This window comes from Mesoplodon bidens (genome assembly GCF_964165515.1).
Source record: "Mesoplodon bidens genome assembly, chromosome: 11".
NCBI classification, from domain to species: domain Eukaryota; kingdom Metazoa; phylum Chordata; class Mammalia; order Artiodactyla; family Ziphiidae; genus Mesoplodon; species Mesoplodon bidens.
The window spans coordinates 62,920,751-62,937,437 of NC_138167.1; the positions used below are offsets into that span (position 1 = coordinate 62,920,751).

The following is a 16,687-nucleotide window of genomic DNA, read 5'->3' on the forward strand; positions in this document are numbered from 1 at the left end:
CCTGGCTTCTCTGGGCACCCTTCTGTTGAGAGCTTGCGCCCAGGAGGGTTTTGAAATGGGTCTTACGTACCTGTTAACTAAACCTGCACCCAGACTCTCTGCACCCGAGGAGTGTGAAAATACACTTCCTGTTTTATTTCCCAGCTCAAGTAACCCTCAGCCCCGCTGTCCACTTGTTGTCCAACCCAGTCAGGGGTTCTGTGGTGAGGTCATGGGACAGGCGTGGGGTAAGGTGCATAATGGCGGTCCAGGAATACAGTGCCCCAAATTCAAATGGGTGGCCTGACTGGAGCTGCCTCCTGAGCCTGGCTGAAGCCCAGGTCCTCCTGAGCGTGCCGCCTGCGCCGCCTGAAGGCCCTCTCTTCCCTGCCCTTGAGTCTTTGCTTCAGCTGGGACTGGGAGGGGGGGCCCGGCTGGGAGGGGACAGGCGTCGGTGGCCCCAGCAGCTGTACCCTAAGGCCCCTGGCCCCTGCTGAAGGCCTCTGTCCAGCCTCCCTTCCCCCCAGCCCACCCACCGCCTGGCTCAGGCCCCTCGGGGTCTGCCAGGCATTTGGAGCAAGCCACTCCTGTGGTTCCCAAAGCCATATTTCTGAGTCCCACTTTGCACCCCTGCCTTTATAGAAGCAGTCACCTGCGTGGGGACAACACTGTCGTAGATGGTGGTGCCCACCAAGCTCAGACTGCCCTGCGGTGCGGGGCTGAAAGCCTCCCGCTCGGGCCAGAGCTGTTACAGGTTGCCTAGTACAGGCCTTTCCACGCTGTGAAGGTCACAGCCCTGCCCGGCACCGAGGTTCAAGGCTGCACACACTGGCTGTGGTCCCGCCAAAGCCTCTGCACCCGTGTGCTTAGCCTCCCCAGTCCTGTTTATCCTCTGTGCTCCCGCCCAATTCCAGCTCTCGAGGAGGCTTGCCTTCTCTGTCCGAGGTTCTGAAGAACTTGAAGAAAGAAGTGCAGAAGGGGCAGTGAAATGATGCTGTCTGCTAACAGAGCGAGGACATGCTGGCTGAGCCCTGTGTTGGGGGTCGTGACCTGCACGCTGCAGGGCTGGGGGGCCCTGGAGCCATGTGCCTGGGGGACAGGAGCAGGGTGGAGGAGTCCCTGTGTGTGATCACTGTCCTGTCACCCCTGTCCCCGTGCGAGTGACCCTGTCCTCACGTCCTCGCTGTCCCCGAGTCACCCCCGTCCAGCCTCCCCCGTCCCCGTCCCCAGCAGCCCTGGCTGTCTGTCTGCGAGTGTTCTCTGGGAAGGAGCTGGGTTTTCTTACCTCCGTGTCCACGCCCAGTAGACTGCTCGGCCCCGGGGCGCGGCTTACCTGGTCTGCGTGCCAGCTGTGGGCCCAGACTTGGGAGACTCCGCTCGGGGCCCTGAGGTCATCAGCCTGTCCATGAGCTGCGCAGGTCCCTTCCTTCTCTGGACTCCCCCTTGTCCTGTAAAGTGGGAAGGCTGGCCTGGCTGTTACGTCCTGCCCTGTGCGTGTACGGAGCAGGGATGTGCCAGGCCTGGAGTCCAGGGCCCCGCAGCTAGAACTTTGCTGTGGGAGCACTGGGGCCCAGAGAGGGCCAGGATTCGCCCAGCGGTGGGTCTCCAGCAAGGCCTTTGGCTGAAGCCTGCCCTGTGTTGGTTCATTTCCGCCCCCTTACCCCTCCCCTTCCAGAGCTCCCCGCCCTGCGTTCCGCATGAAGTACTGGAGGGGCGCCTAGTTGCTCTGGTCTGGTCCCCAGGGCCCGCCCCTCAGCGACCCCTGACCTACACCTCCATCCCTCAGGACCTCTCGTCGTCGTCCGGCTGCGGGGCCCAGGCTGCTGCTGTGCTGCCACCTGCTGGCGGGATGGCAGGCTGATGTCGGGTCGCGCTGGCTGGGACCCAGGCATTGGGTCACCCCTGTTTTCCCAGTCTTGGTCACGCGTGTAAGTGTAAGAGATTGTCAGCACCTTGAGATGTGCCTGTGTGGGGGCGGGAGCGGCCCTGCCACCCAGGGGCCTCAGCGCTACACGTAGGACCCTCGCCGGCGCCTTGCCCGTCCCACCCTGTGGAACCTTCCCCCAGAGAGGAGGACGCCCAGGCGCTGCCCCTGCAGGCCCTCCTGTGCGCGGGGCTCTCGGCGCCGCGGCAGCCCTGGGGGGGCGGCAGAAAGGCTCAGGGCCCGCCGGGTCTCACGGCCAGCGAGGAGATGAGGGGCCGGCTGCCTCTGTCCCGAGTCCTTGTCCTTCACCCTCCGCCCTCTGTCTGACCTTGCCAGCTGCTTCTGACCCGCTCCGCGGGCGCCCGCGGCCACTGCTTATGTCTTTAAGGCCCATTTGCAGGCCTTGCCTCTGTGCGCCGCTCCCCCTGCTGCCTCTTCCCCTCCGCTGCCTGCCCAGCCCTCACTGATCCTTCGGGGCCCGCCCGTGTCTGCGGGGCCTCCCTCCCAGTGCCGGTCACTCCGTGTCGCCGTGCCAGTCTCCTTGGGGCTTTGCCGCCGGGCCGGGAGCTCCACTGCAGGGCCCAGTGCTTGTGAGCTGGACGGGTGCTCGGGCGAGTGAGGACGCAGGCGGCAGGGCCACCACCCCTGACTGGCCCCTGTTATCCAGCCGGACCTGCTTCCCGATGCCCAGGGGCCCCCATGTTCTTCGGCCGAGACCTTCCTCTGATTAGTGTGGAAGCCCCCTCGGGAGGTGTCCTCACAGCGACAGGCACATCAGTGTGACTCGGCAGTGAGAATCAATCGTTTCTATGAAAAACCTTGTGAAGCAGCCCGGCCACACTGATCTCTGTCTCTGCCTGTGTGACCTCAGCCCCACACCAAGGCCCTAAGCAGCGTGGGAAATGCGAGGGCTGGGGTGTGGGTGTGACCTGTCGTCCCGTCCTGCCCGACCTCGTGTGCCAGGATGGGGCCCGCTGCCCCCCTTCATCCCCGTGCCTTCCTGGTTCTGCCTGGTTCCAGGATTCTGTCTGTGATGCGCTTGCCTGGCAGGCCCCATTCGCAGCTCTGTCTAGAGCCTCCTGCACCCCATCCTAGCCCCGACAGCAAAACTCACTGGTCCTGTGTCCCACTTCCTCTGGGTATCATTCTCTTCCTGGTCACCCCTTGTTAGAGAAACTCATGGGTGCCGGGTACCATCCGTACCCCCGGAGAACAGAGGCTTCCATGTGAGGGTCAGGGCTTCTAGGCATCCGGGAGGCAGGGGCCGAGGCCTTGGGCAGGAGGCCAGGGGACGTGGCTCATCCGGGGGGCTGCTGGTGGAGCCCAGGGCTTCCTGAAACACAGCTACTGGGCAGAGGAGGGCAGCCTTCTGGCAGGGAAGGCAGGGAGCAAGACCACCTCACACATGCCCGCTCCTTTTTTGTGACTGGTCACCTGTCCCCTTGTCTCCACAGTGGGCTACGGCTCCTGGTTTGAGCACGTGCAGGAGTTCTGGGAGCACCGTATGGACTCGAATGTGCTTTTCCTCAAGTACGAAGACATGCACCGGGTGAGTGCCGTAGGGGTGAGCGCCACGGGAGGCAGCTGCCGGCCCCGCCGTCAGTCTCACAGCCGCCCCCAGTGCGGGCGGGCGGGCGGGGCCTGCAGCGCCAAGCCCCCGAGCATCAGGGGTGACAGTCGGACTCAGGAGTTCTCGGTGGGCCCAGGGTCCCCCTGACCAGCGTTTTGCCTCCAGTCGGTGCTGGCCCCCCGGCCTCTTCCCCGCCCTGGCCCCCGGCCAAGCACAGCTTCTGGGTTGGTGGCATGTGGTGCTTTCGAGAGGCCCGTTTATTGTTTTTCTGCTTCAACAGCAGTGGAGCGGTAGCCGGACTCACGCTGCTGCCGCCCAGCACCCTCTCCGTAGGTGACCAGCTTGGGGCAAAGGGCTGAGATGGCAGAGTCCGAATTTCTCATCCCAGCCTGTTTGCCTTAGGGTGGCAATTCTCAAAGTGCTGACAACCCCGGCGGGTGTACCTGTGAATCGATTCCTGTGACGAGTTCTTGAGTGCCTGGCACAGAGGGTGACGGGCACTAGGTGGTGGTTGAGTGCCTGTGCCAGGCTGGGCGGTGGTGCTGGGGCAGCGAGGCAGGACCGCTCCTGTGCCCTCGGGAAAGCGAGGTCTGGAAGGGGGGCCGGCACGTCCCGTCCCCTCTCGGTGTCAGCACCGTCGTCCTCAGCACGTTGAGAGCCTCGCTGTGTGCCGAGCGTGTGCGAGGTCCCCTTGGTCCTGGAACCCCGCTGCCCCCGGGTCTGAACCCTGCCGCTGCCTGAGCAGAAGTGCTGACGCCTCTCCTTTCTCACGGCGACAGCGCGAACCTCCCCCAGCCCAGCCCTCCTCCCCCCAACGTCCTTCCCTTTCCTCAGCTTCTCTTTGCCGAGGGGCCTCAGACTTGTCTCCGCTCCTGAGCCCCTCCAGGCAGGCTCACCCTGTCCCCAGGCTGCTCTGTCAAGGTCACCACGACCCCCGTGTGTCTGGGTCCCACGGTCCCGCCCTCCTAGCAGCAGGCGACAGACAGGCAGTCGGTCACACTTGGTCCTGCGTCCCGCATCCCTGGATGCTCCCCTTGACTCCTCCATGGCAGCAGCCCTGCCTCTGCCCCAAGACCTCGGCTCCGGTCTCCTCCATCCACACTCCCTCCCCTGGTGGCCTCAGCTGGGCCTCAGGCCCCCAGGCCTGATTTGGACCCTCTCCAGGCTCATGTCCGTCCACCCACTGCACCTTTCTGCCTGGGTGTGTGGTGCAGATCGCAGACTTAACGTCTCCCAACCAAACTCCGGAGGTGTCCCCTCGGGTCCTCCGCACTTTCACCCGTCTGCATCCAGGGCAGCGGCTCCGTCCTCCACGGCTCACGCAGAAGTCTGGACTCATCCCTGACTTCTCCCTCTCTCACACCTGGCCTTCATTTTGCAAATCCTGTTGGCTCTACCTTCAAAACGTCTCTCTTATCTGACTGTTTCTCCCCAGTTCTGCCCCCGTCTCCCTGGTCCAGGTCGGTGTCACTGTGGCCTGGGTTTTTGCAGCCTCTCTGCCTCTTCCTCCCGCCCCCCACCCCCACAAACACAAACAGTAAAATGTATTGGATGATGATAAATGCTGAAAAATAAAGCAGAAAAGGGAAGTGCTGGGGAGGGGGGTGGCAGGTTTAAGTGTAGGTCAGGGAAAGCGTCACTGATGGGGACAGAGACCTGAAAGAAGTGAGGGAGTGACCCATGTGGACACCTGGAGAAGAACATTCCAGACAGGACACAGCAAAGTAAAGTCCCAGAAAGAACCCGCCTGACAGGCTGAAGGAACAGCATGGAAACCAGTGTGGACCCGGCTGTCAGGCCCCTGCAGGTCGGGGTGCAGGTCCGGGTGTCTGCCCAGAGGGACGTGGGCCAGAGTGAGCAGGTGGGTGGGGCCCCTCCAGAGGCTGTTGGGCTGCGCCCGTAATGCTCCGCTCTCAGGAATGGTGCAGCGATGGGGCCCAGAGATGGCTTTATGTCAGCGAGTCAAGTAGAGCTGAATCTTGCTTCACACCAAGCCAGCTCCGCCTGCCCGGTGAGGTGGGCCAGCCCTGAGGCCTGTCTGGGGTCCCTAGGGTCTCCCTGTTCTCCCGAGTGCCAGTCCAGATCCCAGCCGATGGCGTGGCGGGACGGGAAGAGAGTGAGCTGCTCTTGCTTCTGGCGCAGTTCCAAAGTGCTTTTCCTTCTTGCTGCTGTTTAAAATGACCGCAGCTATATCAGGACCTCACGTCTGCTTCCGTGGGACCTGGGTTTGAATTCCAGGTGTGCCACTTGAGAGCTGAGTGCCCTTGGGCAGTTTCTTAACCTGGATTTTATTTCCAGACGAGGCCAATTTCAGGCTTGTCTTGAGGACTAAGTAAGGCTGTGGATACGGTACCCGAGGTCGTGTTCTGTAAAGGCGCCACCTCCGACAGGCTCCCGCACTCTGCTCTTGTCTTGCAGGACCTGGTGACAATGGTGGAGCAGCTGGCCCGGTTCCTGGGGGTGTCGTGTGACAAGGCCCAGCTGGAGTCCCTGATCGAGCACTGCCACCAGCTGGTAGACCAGTGCTGCAACGCCGAGGCCCTGCCTGTGGGCCGGGGTATGCGCGCCGCCTGCCTGTCCCACCCTCCTTCTCTTTGCCTCTGCTTGGGGCCCCGGGGGCCTCGTCCCCCTTCCTGCCGGTGTCCTCGCGCTTTCTGGACCACAGTCCCCCCATGTCAGGGTTCCACTGCCCTGAGCCTCATTTCTCCGGAGCCCTGTGTTCTTCGAGGGGCAGGAAGGTAACCCGAGAAGTGTCGCTGAGGCTCCCCGGAGCTCCCTGCTGGAGTTGGCCTTGTTGCCCCGCACAGTGTCGGAGTTCGTGGGCGTGGCTGCCGGGATGTCTCAGGCTCTGTGGGCAAGAGGTGTTTCAGGCGGGTGCCTTCCCAGATGCCCCCCAGGGCAGACCCTGGGGATGGGTTGGGGGCTGTGATGTTTAGAAGCGCAGTGCGTGCACGTGGCCTCCTTGAGCTCCAGCTGGCCCGTGGGAGTCGAGGGAAGAGGGTGCGGAGAGTCTGTGTGCGGAAGGGCCGTTTCCCTCCATCCCTGGGGGAGCCCGCAGCACGGGAGGAGCAGCCCCGTCGGGGAGGGGTGTGTGCGCGTGCGCACGCATGTGTGTGTGGTGTGTGTGTGTGTGTGAGAGAGAGAGAGAGAGAGAGAGAGGAGCGCACGAGCTGGAGGTGCAGGCCTCGGCCGTCACAGAGGCTGGCGCTCCCACCTGGTGCGAGAACTGTGTCTTGTGCGTGAAGCAGTTCGAGGTGAGGCAGGTGTTCCAGGCAGGGATCCGCCCCAGACCCACTTGGGTTGCTCTTTGTGCCCTCAGGGCATGTGGTATTTGAGGCTGCTCGACTGTGGAGGGCCCAGGCATTAAAATCCCTGGCGCCACTGGGTGCCGGCGAGGCCTGTGAGCGCCCCTTCAGCAAGAGTCGCGCCTGACTCGGTGCTGTGGATGCGAATGCGAGGCCGGTTCCCAGCTCCCTTGGGCGGTGACGGTGTCGGAGAGGAGGGCCCAGAAACGAGCCGGGCTCTGCAGGCAGCTGCCTGGAGCGGAGAGAAGAGCTGGGCTGTGGCCTGGCCTGGCCAAGCTCGGGCCACGCCTTTGAGCTTCTCTGGCCTTTTGTCCTTCCTCTAAGGAGGGTGGGTCGGGGCTGCCAACCCGCTTGGCTCCCAGGGCTGTTCTGAAGGTCAGGGGGTGAGCGCCTTCCTGTAAAGGCGGGTGGGCCGCTCTCCAAGAAGACACTAACAAGCCACATCACCCTGCTGTTTCGTTCCTGGCTGCATCTTCACAAATGTTTATTATTTAAAATTTATTTGCTCTTTTTTATTTTGCTTTCGCTGTGTTTTGTTATCCTTGGGTGTGACCTTCTCCAGAATCCCCCTTTCGGTTCATTTGTGTGGTTAAGAAGTGTCGAGAACATACTGCGTGCCCATATGCTCCTTCCGATGTGTTTGCTTTATCATCGTTTACCTTGGTTTTGCTTTATTTCAGTTCTTTGATTTTGTTTTCTTTTAGCATATTGCCTCTTTGCTCAGAAGACCTCCTTGCGTTGGTGAGAATGCAGGGGCTTGAGTAGCCAGCTGCATTGCTTAGATTTGATTCATATCACAGCATAAATTGCACTGTCTTGATTCCAAATCCTAAACCAGGTGGGTGACTCCTTTGATGAGCTCTCAGCTGCCTCAGCTGAGAAAAATAATCATGGAAAAATATATTTATGGTGTGATTGGTCTAGAAGCTTTTAGTTTTGTCCCTTAGGTATCATCAGAGGGTAGCAAGAACAGTTTTTTTCCTCTCCAACACTGACATATAATTTTTCATCACCAAAGAGAAAATCCTTGTCGCTTTGGATCTATTAGCTCAGCATTTGCAGGGTTGCAGTTTCATATGTGAGGTCCTGCCAGGACAAGGACGACTGTTAATAACAGAGCTAACGAAGGATGTTTGCTGGAGACAGTCAGAGCTCTGATCTCAGAGATGCTGACGGTAAATAGAATTCTAAACGGGCATTTCAGTCCCCCGAGGCGGCTATATAAAAGCACAGCCCTGGCTCTCCAGGTGACGCGTTCACAGCTCCTGTAGGTAGGAGGGCGGGACCCCCACTAGTGATATCTTCACAGTCGCCATTCATATGTGACCAGAACAACTGAAGATTTTGTAGTTAAGGAAAGCAGGTTCAGCCGTTTTCGTCATTTTGAGCTCTCTCTTCCCTTCATAAAGGGATGGGTAGGCCCGTGCCTGCACATCAGTCTGCACTCTCCAGCCTCCCTCACGTCTGCCAGGAGGAGGTCTCATTTTCTGACCAAGCCTCGCTGAGCTGTGGCTGTGATGGAGTGGCTGGGGGGCCCGGGACTCGTTGTGATGTTCAGTTGGGAGCTCTGACTGTTTTTCTCCCTTTAAATTCCTCCCTGACGCTGCATGAGCAGGCTTCTCGAAATCTTCACCCTTGACCTGGTCAGGCGGCTTCCTGCTCACCATTAAATGTTCTACCTTTTTGGATGATTTTTTTTTTTTTCCTTTTAAAATTCTCCAGAAGCAAATCCTGCCTTGATGGAGCTGTTGAGCCGTGAGTGAGTTGAGTAGTGGTGTCGCGAGGACCCAGATCCACATGGTGCCCGGAGCCGCAGATCTGTCCACAGACACTGTCTGTCCTCTGGGGTGTTGTGACTCACCTGCTTTGGGCCTGGTGCTGGGGATTCAGTGGTGGATGGGCAAGGCCCGCAGCTCTGCACACTTGTGGTGCTGGGTGGAAACCACATCGGGATAACCAGACTCAGGGAAGAGGGTTCAGCTGGTCTGTAGTTCACATGGCCCATCCTGCCCCAATAGGCCAGGTTCAGAGGGGTCCGGGAATAGATCTGGAACCTTCCAGATCCATTTCCTGTGGTTTGGTAGCTGGCCTGACAGCAAGTGAATTCAGCACATTCTGCTCGCTTGTGTTCTAGGAAGAGTCGGGCTGTGGAAGGACATCTTCACTGTCTCCATGAACGAGAAGTTTGATTTGGTGTATAAGCAGAAGATGGGAAAGTGTGACCTCATGTTCGACTTTTACTTATAATAACAGCAACAGCAAACTTGCATGCTCACAGTACCCAGACACTAATAGCTCAGAGTCCCGTTTGCACTCATTTGTTACTCGCTGGACAAACTCTGGAAGCAGTGTAAGACACGGCGGAGAAATGGAGGAAGTGGGGTTATTTCCGATCCAGAGCAGCTGTCTCACCTTTGGAATTTGAAGTCTACATGTCTGATTACAAAGATTGCGGTTCTGATGACCTGGACCATACGTATCCTGTCTGTAACATATGCAGCTAGAATGTCTACCTTTTACAACCCACATTATTTATTGTATTTTATAGAGCTTTTCACTGGAAATCTAAATAAATGTCAGTAAACCAAATAAAAGTTCATTTCCGAGGGACTCAGGAGCGAGCCACACCGAATGGTAGGAAGATCTCAGGGTTGACTCTTTATTTTTGTAGTTTTCTTCCATAAGGCACAGCCATTCGGTTCTTGTCTGGTTGTGAGACGCTGGTGAGGACCGAGGGTGAGTCGGGTGTTGGGGGGACCTTGTTTTTGCTGGTGGCATTCAGTTCTTGGTAGTCGTCCCGGGATACAGCAGGAACTGTTCACTGGGGCGTTTTCAGAGAGGATGCCCTCCTGCCAGCGACCCCCGGCCAGTGGCTCCGAGGCTGATGCAGAGGACCCGGCGGGATGGGTGCGCGACGCGGTGACTGGAGAGCCCGCTACAGAGACACTGAGTCCACTCGGAACCTGACTTTTCGTTCTGCAGTCTTACTTTCATTCCCCAAAGCAGAAACCTGCTTATGTTGGCAAACAGATGATTGATGGTAAATTCTAGGACTACTGGGTCTTTACATACCGTTCATTGTTCCATCTGGGCCCGCAACTCTGCGCCCCAGAGACCCGATGTGCGAGTGTAGCGCCCTATCTCACCCAGACGGGGCTGGCGATGTCCCCTTCGGTGCTGTGTCTGAGGGAGCGGAGGTGCGGTCTTTACTGCCCCGCCACTCGCTTCGTTAACTGGCCCACGTTAGTCCGGAGGAGTGACGGAAGGGCGGCCAGGTGAGAGCAGGGCCAGTGGCCAGTTTGTACGCACGCTGCCGCCGCGGTGGGACGGGGCCGTCCCGGCTGTCTGGCTGGGAAGTGCCCGGAGTGGTGGCCGGAGGGGTCGCCACCGCGCGCGCGAGGGGTCTGTCGTGTGTGGTGTCTTTGGAAAGCGCGGACGTGCGCTTTGTTACTGGTTGAGGAGGGCAGCTGCAGCAGGGCAGGTGGTACTCGGCGCCTCGCGGTGGGCTCAGCTGCACCTTTTCTGTGTATCTGCGAGAGAGGCAGCTTTCTGTGAAATTTCTTTTCTATTTTTCTATTTCTAGTACTGTATGGATATTACTGAGCTCCACACATGATACTTCTGTGTTTGCTTGCATCTTTAATAAAGACACGTCCCATGCCTTGTGTCCAGCTTGTGCTGACAGGTGGAGATGGGGGTCCTGCGTGGTCCCCTCAGCACTTCAGGGCAACGAGAGGGAGCCCCGCTGACCTCCGTCGCTGGGGCTCAGAGGGTATTGGGCCCGTGTCGGGCTGGGTCACTCAAGACTCAACGTTCCGAGGGTTGAATTTCCCTCACTGTTTGTCCCTTCGCCTTTGATATCTTTTTAAAGCTGAAGTGAAAGGAAGGGTGAGGGGAAAGGAGAAAAGCATGGGAGAGGTTTTGGTGCACCTGGGGGTCCAGGAGTCTTGGTCTCTGTCTTGGAAGGTCCCACTTTCAACAAGGTGGGCGGTGGTATAGAGACCAACCCGGCTGATTGCACTTCGCCCCTGTGAATTCCAGAGTCCGTCTAACCAATTCCTTGTGGAAGGAAAGTCCAGGACATTGCTGTACTGAATAAAGCTTCGGCTTTCTGAAAAGTCATGTTTATTTTCAAGTGGACTAGTTCCTTTAGGTCTCAGGTGAAATCCCGGAATTAATTTTGGTACCTGGGATGACCCTAGACCCCCAGGCCCCAGGTTAGTTAAAGGAATACCCAGTCTTCTATGTCCCAGGGGGTCTGCTCCCAAATCACTTAGAAATCACGGAAAATAAAGCAGACAATAAAGGTAGAGCCGTTGGATCAAGAAGCAGGGCAGTGCCATACATTCATGGTGCTATTTAGTGAATGTCCACTCTGGCCCTGCCTAGTTGATGTTTCACCACATCCTATGGACTCACTGAGTACACGCTTGAGCACCTGCGCTGCACGGGGCCCTGCTAGAGGCACTGGGGATGCAGTGATGCAGCAGAGGGCCCCGGCCTGCATGGCGTTCATGCTTTCGTGGGGAGGTGACGTCACGAAACCTGGGGTGAGTACAGGCTCAAGCAGGCTGTAAGGGACTGGTGTGCTCCTGAAGGACCAGGGGAAGCCCAGTGCAGAGATGCTGATTGAGCTGAGACCAGGAGGACATGAGGGACTCAGGCTTGGGGCCGCCTGGGGGAGGGGCAGGGCGGGGGGAGTGCGCTGGGCAGTGCCCGGAGACTGGGCGGTAGGGGCTCAGTTTGGAGGGAGGCCAGGAGTCAGCTCACAGAAGTCCTCGCAGGTCACGAGGGTTGGATTTTGTACAAAGAAATGAAGGCACAAGAGGGCTTAACTGAAGGAATGCTACCTGGTTTGCATTTTCAACTCTTAGCTGGCTCTAAGTGTTCTCGGGCCATGTATGCTGGGAACCGGCTCCTACCTTGTGCACACGGAGCAAAGTCAAGGGCAAAATGATTCAAGGCAAAAGGTGCTGTGGAGCCCACGAGTGAAGCCAGTTTGGAGAGTGGAATGACCCATGGGGTAGCATCCGGGTGTGGATGGGATTTGAGGGGCCGTGAGGTGAGGAACGTCTGGACAGATGGAGAAGAGAGAGGCCTGGGCAGATGGCTGATGCTACAGACACCCCTCGGGATTCCTGCACGTTGGGGGCCTCCAGGGTGTCCCTGGTGGCCTGGCCTTTTGACTTCACAGACCAAAAAGATCCCAGAAAGTATCTGGGGCACCAGCATAGGGCTTTACTCCCAAACAGCTGGGTTCAGCCACAGCCCCTCACCAGCTGGGCCCACCCCTGTGCCCTCCGCCTGGCCCTGACACTGTGCCATTCAGGACATGCCACCCTTCCCCCACTCACCCAGTTTCTTTGTCTGAAAGGCCCAGGAGGGCCTTCCTGGCTCAGATTTTGTGGCCTTCCCACCTAAGCATGTAGGCCACTTAATTTCTCTGATCCGGTGTCATAATTTACGTAACGGAGGTTTTCTTCATCCTGCTTACCTCATGGGATGGTCATAACATGATCTAAGTGGCTTTGAAAGCATGAATAAAATTCGCAGAATTGGTCTGTGCCTGGCACTGCTGGTGAGCACCCTCTAGTGGCCAAGTCACCGGTGACAGCCGACCTCCTCAGTCCACAGTGAGGTCCCTCACTCCGGATGTGGCCCTCAGCCCTGTGGATACAGGTGAGGTGCACAGTCCCTGTCCCGGGAGGTCCCACGTGAGGGACAGTTTTACCACCTCTCTGAGCAGAGTGACTGCAGTTGGTAGCGGGTGGAGGGAGTCCTTGGGTGTCCCCGAGGACTCTGGGCTGTGGATGCCGTCCTCCCATAGGGTTTGGCCCTCTGCCCTACCCGTGCAGCATCATCTTCCACCCTTCACTGTAGAATGAGTGTTTTCAGACTGGGATGGTACGTTGGCCAGATGGTCAAGCCTCGCCCAGCTGAGGGATGCCCTCTGACATCCCTGGACATCCATCCCCGACAAGCTCACCACCTCCTGGGACAGCCATTCCACTGCTGGCAGTCCTCTCTGGCCACTTGTGCAGACCCTCACCTAAGCCCGGGACTGCCCCCGTCTCTGGCCTCCCTCGCCTGAGATGCCCAGCCCTGCCTTCACCTGGTGAATGCTCCCCTCCACTCCCAGGCGTCCCCTGCCTTCCTCTCATCCCGCCCGCCTCACTGCTCTGCACTTGTCTCCCCACGTGGACAGTGACACCCTGAAAGCAGGACCATGCTATGTCAGTCTTTCCCTACGTCGGAATTTGGCATATAGTTAGCGCCTAATGAGTGAGTGGACTCTTTCATTCTTGGAGTGGGTTTTGTTTTTTCTGAAAACCATCTGCCCTGTCCCTTCTATGCACTGTTCTTGGTCCTGCCCTTGGGGGCCGTAACCTCCCAGGATGCACTGTTCTTGGTCCTGCCCTTGGGGGCCGTAACCTCCCAGGCAAGAACTAGGCTGGTGCCCTGCCTCCTCACCAATCGGGAACAAAAGGAATAGTACGGAGAGCCAGCACTCTGGGGATGCCGAACAAGGAGAGGTGACTGTAGGGACAGCAGGAAGACTGCTAGATGTAAAAACTAGGGTGAGAGCTGAGTCTGCAGCAGGTGGGACGTGGGTAGGGCAGGGGCCAGAGACGGGCATGTCCAGTGGGAAGAAATAGGATGCCCTAAAATGAGTCAGGCAACCGGTTCTAACCCAGCTCTGCCACTAGTGGTGGGACCAAGGGGGAGGTCCCTTTTCATCTCATAATGAGGAGGTCTCATATCAGGTGTCTTGAAAACCCACGCAGCTCAAACATGCTGCGACCCTTCAGTGGTCAAACTGTCTATGAATTCAACCGGAGAGGAGCTGATCAATCGGGGAGACCGTGAATTTTTAGCCAGTGATGGACTTTGCCAGCGAGGGCAAAGAGAATTTGTTACAGAAGCACCTGTCACACAGCTTGGGCCCACAGCAGCCATCGCCAAGGCATGCTGAGCCTTTGCCAAATCTACACATCAAATGACAATCTGATTCTCACACTTGGATCCCTGTAAGCTAGTTGGCACCCGACGTCTGAGCTGCAGTCCTTAAATCTGTCCCCTCACCGCTGACGGGAGGAATCTGTGCTCTATTAAAAGCATTCTTTAAACACCAGAGAATGCTAAGTGTGTTTAAAATATAAAAAAATCAACCAGAAAATGCATTTTCCCCTCTTTAAAGCTGTCATCTTTACATGTATCCGTGGTGTTGGGCGCCAGCTGGGAACAGAAGTCTTAAAATACCACGAGCAAGGCCATCTCTGCAGAAGGAAAGACTCCCAAGGCCAACAAGATTCTTCTCCAATCTTTTGCATCCTCGAAAAACTTAAGTGAATTGGTTAAAATCTCCTCCACCTATTTTTGCTGTCTCCCATTTCCCCCCTTTACAATCCATAGTACATGTGATTTCCAGAAAGTCTTTCTTACTCAAATACAGCTGGTAGCTTGAAGCCCATCTAACTCTGCTCAAGAACCCCTGGCTGGCTGGGCCTCTGTGCCGCCCTCAGGCTCTTCCCTCTGCCTGGATTGTCATCCCCAGCTCAGCCCGGATTACGCTGATTGCTGATGTAAGGTTGAAGCTCAGCACGGGCAAGGTCTACTCCAAGAAACCCCTGAAGTCTCCTTCCCGTGCCCACTCCTGTGTCTTTCATACCAGACCCCGGCCCTGCGACCATCTGCTTCTGGAGGCTACGGCCGCGTCTCTTTCACTTTCCTTGGTGCCGAGGAGTTAGCTCAGAAGAGACCGTCAGTGACGTGTTGGTGGTCTGAATAGTCCCACCATCCGCTGAATTCCGCCTTGCCTGGTCATCTCAACACAGTCTCAGACTCTACAAGCACATCGTCTGTGACTCACCACGTGGGCCCTCTCTGGTCTGGCCACACAGCTCACGCCTACACACCTCACGCACTCTTCCCCAACTCGGCTGGACCATTTTGCCCTCTTGGAAAGCCTTCTTCCCTGCTATTTCTAAGTGTTGCCAATTCACGTCCACCACCTGCCGCAAGCTGGGCTCAGAAGTCTCCAGGAGGCCGTCGTGAATTAACTTAGCTCACTGACGCTGCCGTTCTGTAGGTACCCAGGTTTCCATTTTTACCAAAGACATCAGGAGGGTTGCCAATTATGGCAGACAGACTGATTTTCAGGGGCTGGTGGCTACCTCTCTCCTGGGTCCTGACCACACTTGGGGGTCTCCAGAGGAGGAGAAGGCCAGAACCGTCCTTAGCCCAGAGAATGAGTGACTGGGGTGTCCCCGCTCTCGCTGTGAGACAAAATGTGACAGCAAGTACCTTTCTCCTTAGAATGGAGTATGCCAGGAGTTAGAGCCTTGAATTCTGAAAGAGTAATAATTCCCTATAATAGGGTATTGGTTTACATTTGTTAAGAAAACATTTTGTACCTGTTTTCAAGTTTCCTTTCCGAAGTGTGTGTTTTCAGCCCCAAGTAGACCGTAAGTAGAGACCGTGCCTCATTCATCACTCTGTCCCCGTCCTGTGCTTAGCACAGAGCTCCAATCCTATCAGGTGATCAATGAATGCTTGTTCCCTAACTAAAGGCAAATTAAATGCTAAACAGCACTAATTACAAGCTGTTGCAAGATCCTGGCTCTCAGCAAAGAGAACTACTTGTGATTGTCAGGGGTTTGCTAGTTGCCCAGGTGTGTGAAACATGAAATTGTTATTTTCTAACTGCTTCTTTGTTCCAGAGGGTGGGCCGTTCTTCTCAGATTGCTGCAATAAAATATCCGGAGGGCAGGGCAGGATTCATTAAAATTCTAAACACCAGTATTCTACACTATGGAATCTTGTTCAGGGGTAAGATAAGTGGATTTTGATTCCTGTTTTCATGAACGGAGACAACCAGTAACTGTTAAGGGAAATGAAGAGCTTCCCCATTTATTGGCACGTGAAGGGGAGGCTGCTACTCCTGGCCTGGGTAGTCTCTCCATGGACGATCCTAAAATAGGCACAAAAATGGCCCCCTGTTTACAAACGATAATCAATTATTTGTAGAGACAGTGTTTAAAATCTGCAATTCAGTTGCTGGCTGACTGAACTAAAATGAGCAGCTGCGACATGTGTCAAGGTAAATATCCGAGAGAGAAAGCACCTATTTTAGTAGAGAAAAAATAACCACAGTGGCTTTTCCAAAAGAGCTTATACCTCATTCCTTCTTATTTAATTTTATTTTCGCCTAAGGATTGCTCAGGAGATTCTGGTCTTCATTTTATGAGGCCACCAGAAGCACAGCAGTAAGGGAAATCTCTCCTAGCAGATTTCCCAGGGATATTCTCCGCTTCCCTTCAGATGCATTATGTATCCTTGTCACGCACTAGCTCTTCCCTCCTTCTTTATGAATAGACAAGGTGGAAACGTCTGAGGGGTTAATCAGTTCCTGCTGCTTATTTCCCCACATGAAAGCATAACTTCCATTTATAACATCATTGTTGATTACCGTGAGATAATTACAGGCTTGATCTTATAGCCTCGTCTCCTAGGTGTACTGAATTGTGGTGAGAATGTAGCCATGAGTACTCAGAACCCACAGAGCAGACACAGCTCGCCATGATCCCAAGTTTCTTCGCAATCACTGAGGGAATGAGCTGTTTGCTGGCTGCCGCAGGCGTAGAAGTATTTCCCTCATCTTTCCATGGTTTGCTTCTCCAGATTATCCTCAAAGGTTTTGAGCAGCAGGTTCCCTCAATGGGATGTGTAGTCAAGGCTGAAACAATTTCTTGCGCAGTGTTTCTGGTTTCCGTGGTACTGCAAGGTATCTTGGACAAGGTAATGGGTTCAGCCCTGCTGGAAGCAGACCCACTTCAGGGCATCTAAGGGAGTGTTCTTTGGAAGGTGAGGCCAAGGAGGGAAACTATCTCCCACAGCATCCTCCTTGGA

At 56.4% G+C, this 16,687-nt stretch overlaps 1 protein-coding gene across 3 annotated transcripts in view; it reads left to right on the forward strand.

The window, feature by feature from the left end:
* Positions 1-9,372, forward strand: part of SULT4A1 (sulfotransferase family 4A member 1) — a 31,068-nt gene extending 21,696 nt beyond the window's left edge. The window contains exons 5-7 of one of the 3 annotated variants that reach the window (XM_081247833.1): positions 3,358-3,452; positions 5,892-6,030; positions 8,913-9,372. In XM_081247833.1, coding sequence (XP_081103959.1) covers positions 3,358-3,452; positions 5,892-6,030; positions 8,913-9,025 — 347 coding nt within the window. In that variant the 3' untranslated portion in view covers positions 9,026-9,372. Of the gene's footprint in view, positions 1-3,357; positions 3,453-5,891; positions 6,224-7,482 lie in introns of those variants that run through there. The other 2 variants (XM_081247834.1, XM_081247832.1) reach the window with 2 other exon arrangements.
* Positions 9,373-16,687: the final 7,315 nt, after the last annotated feature.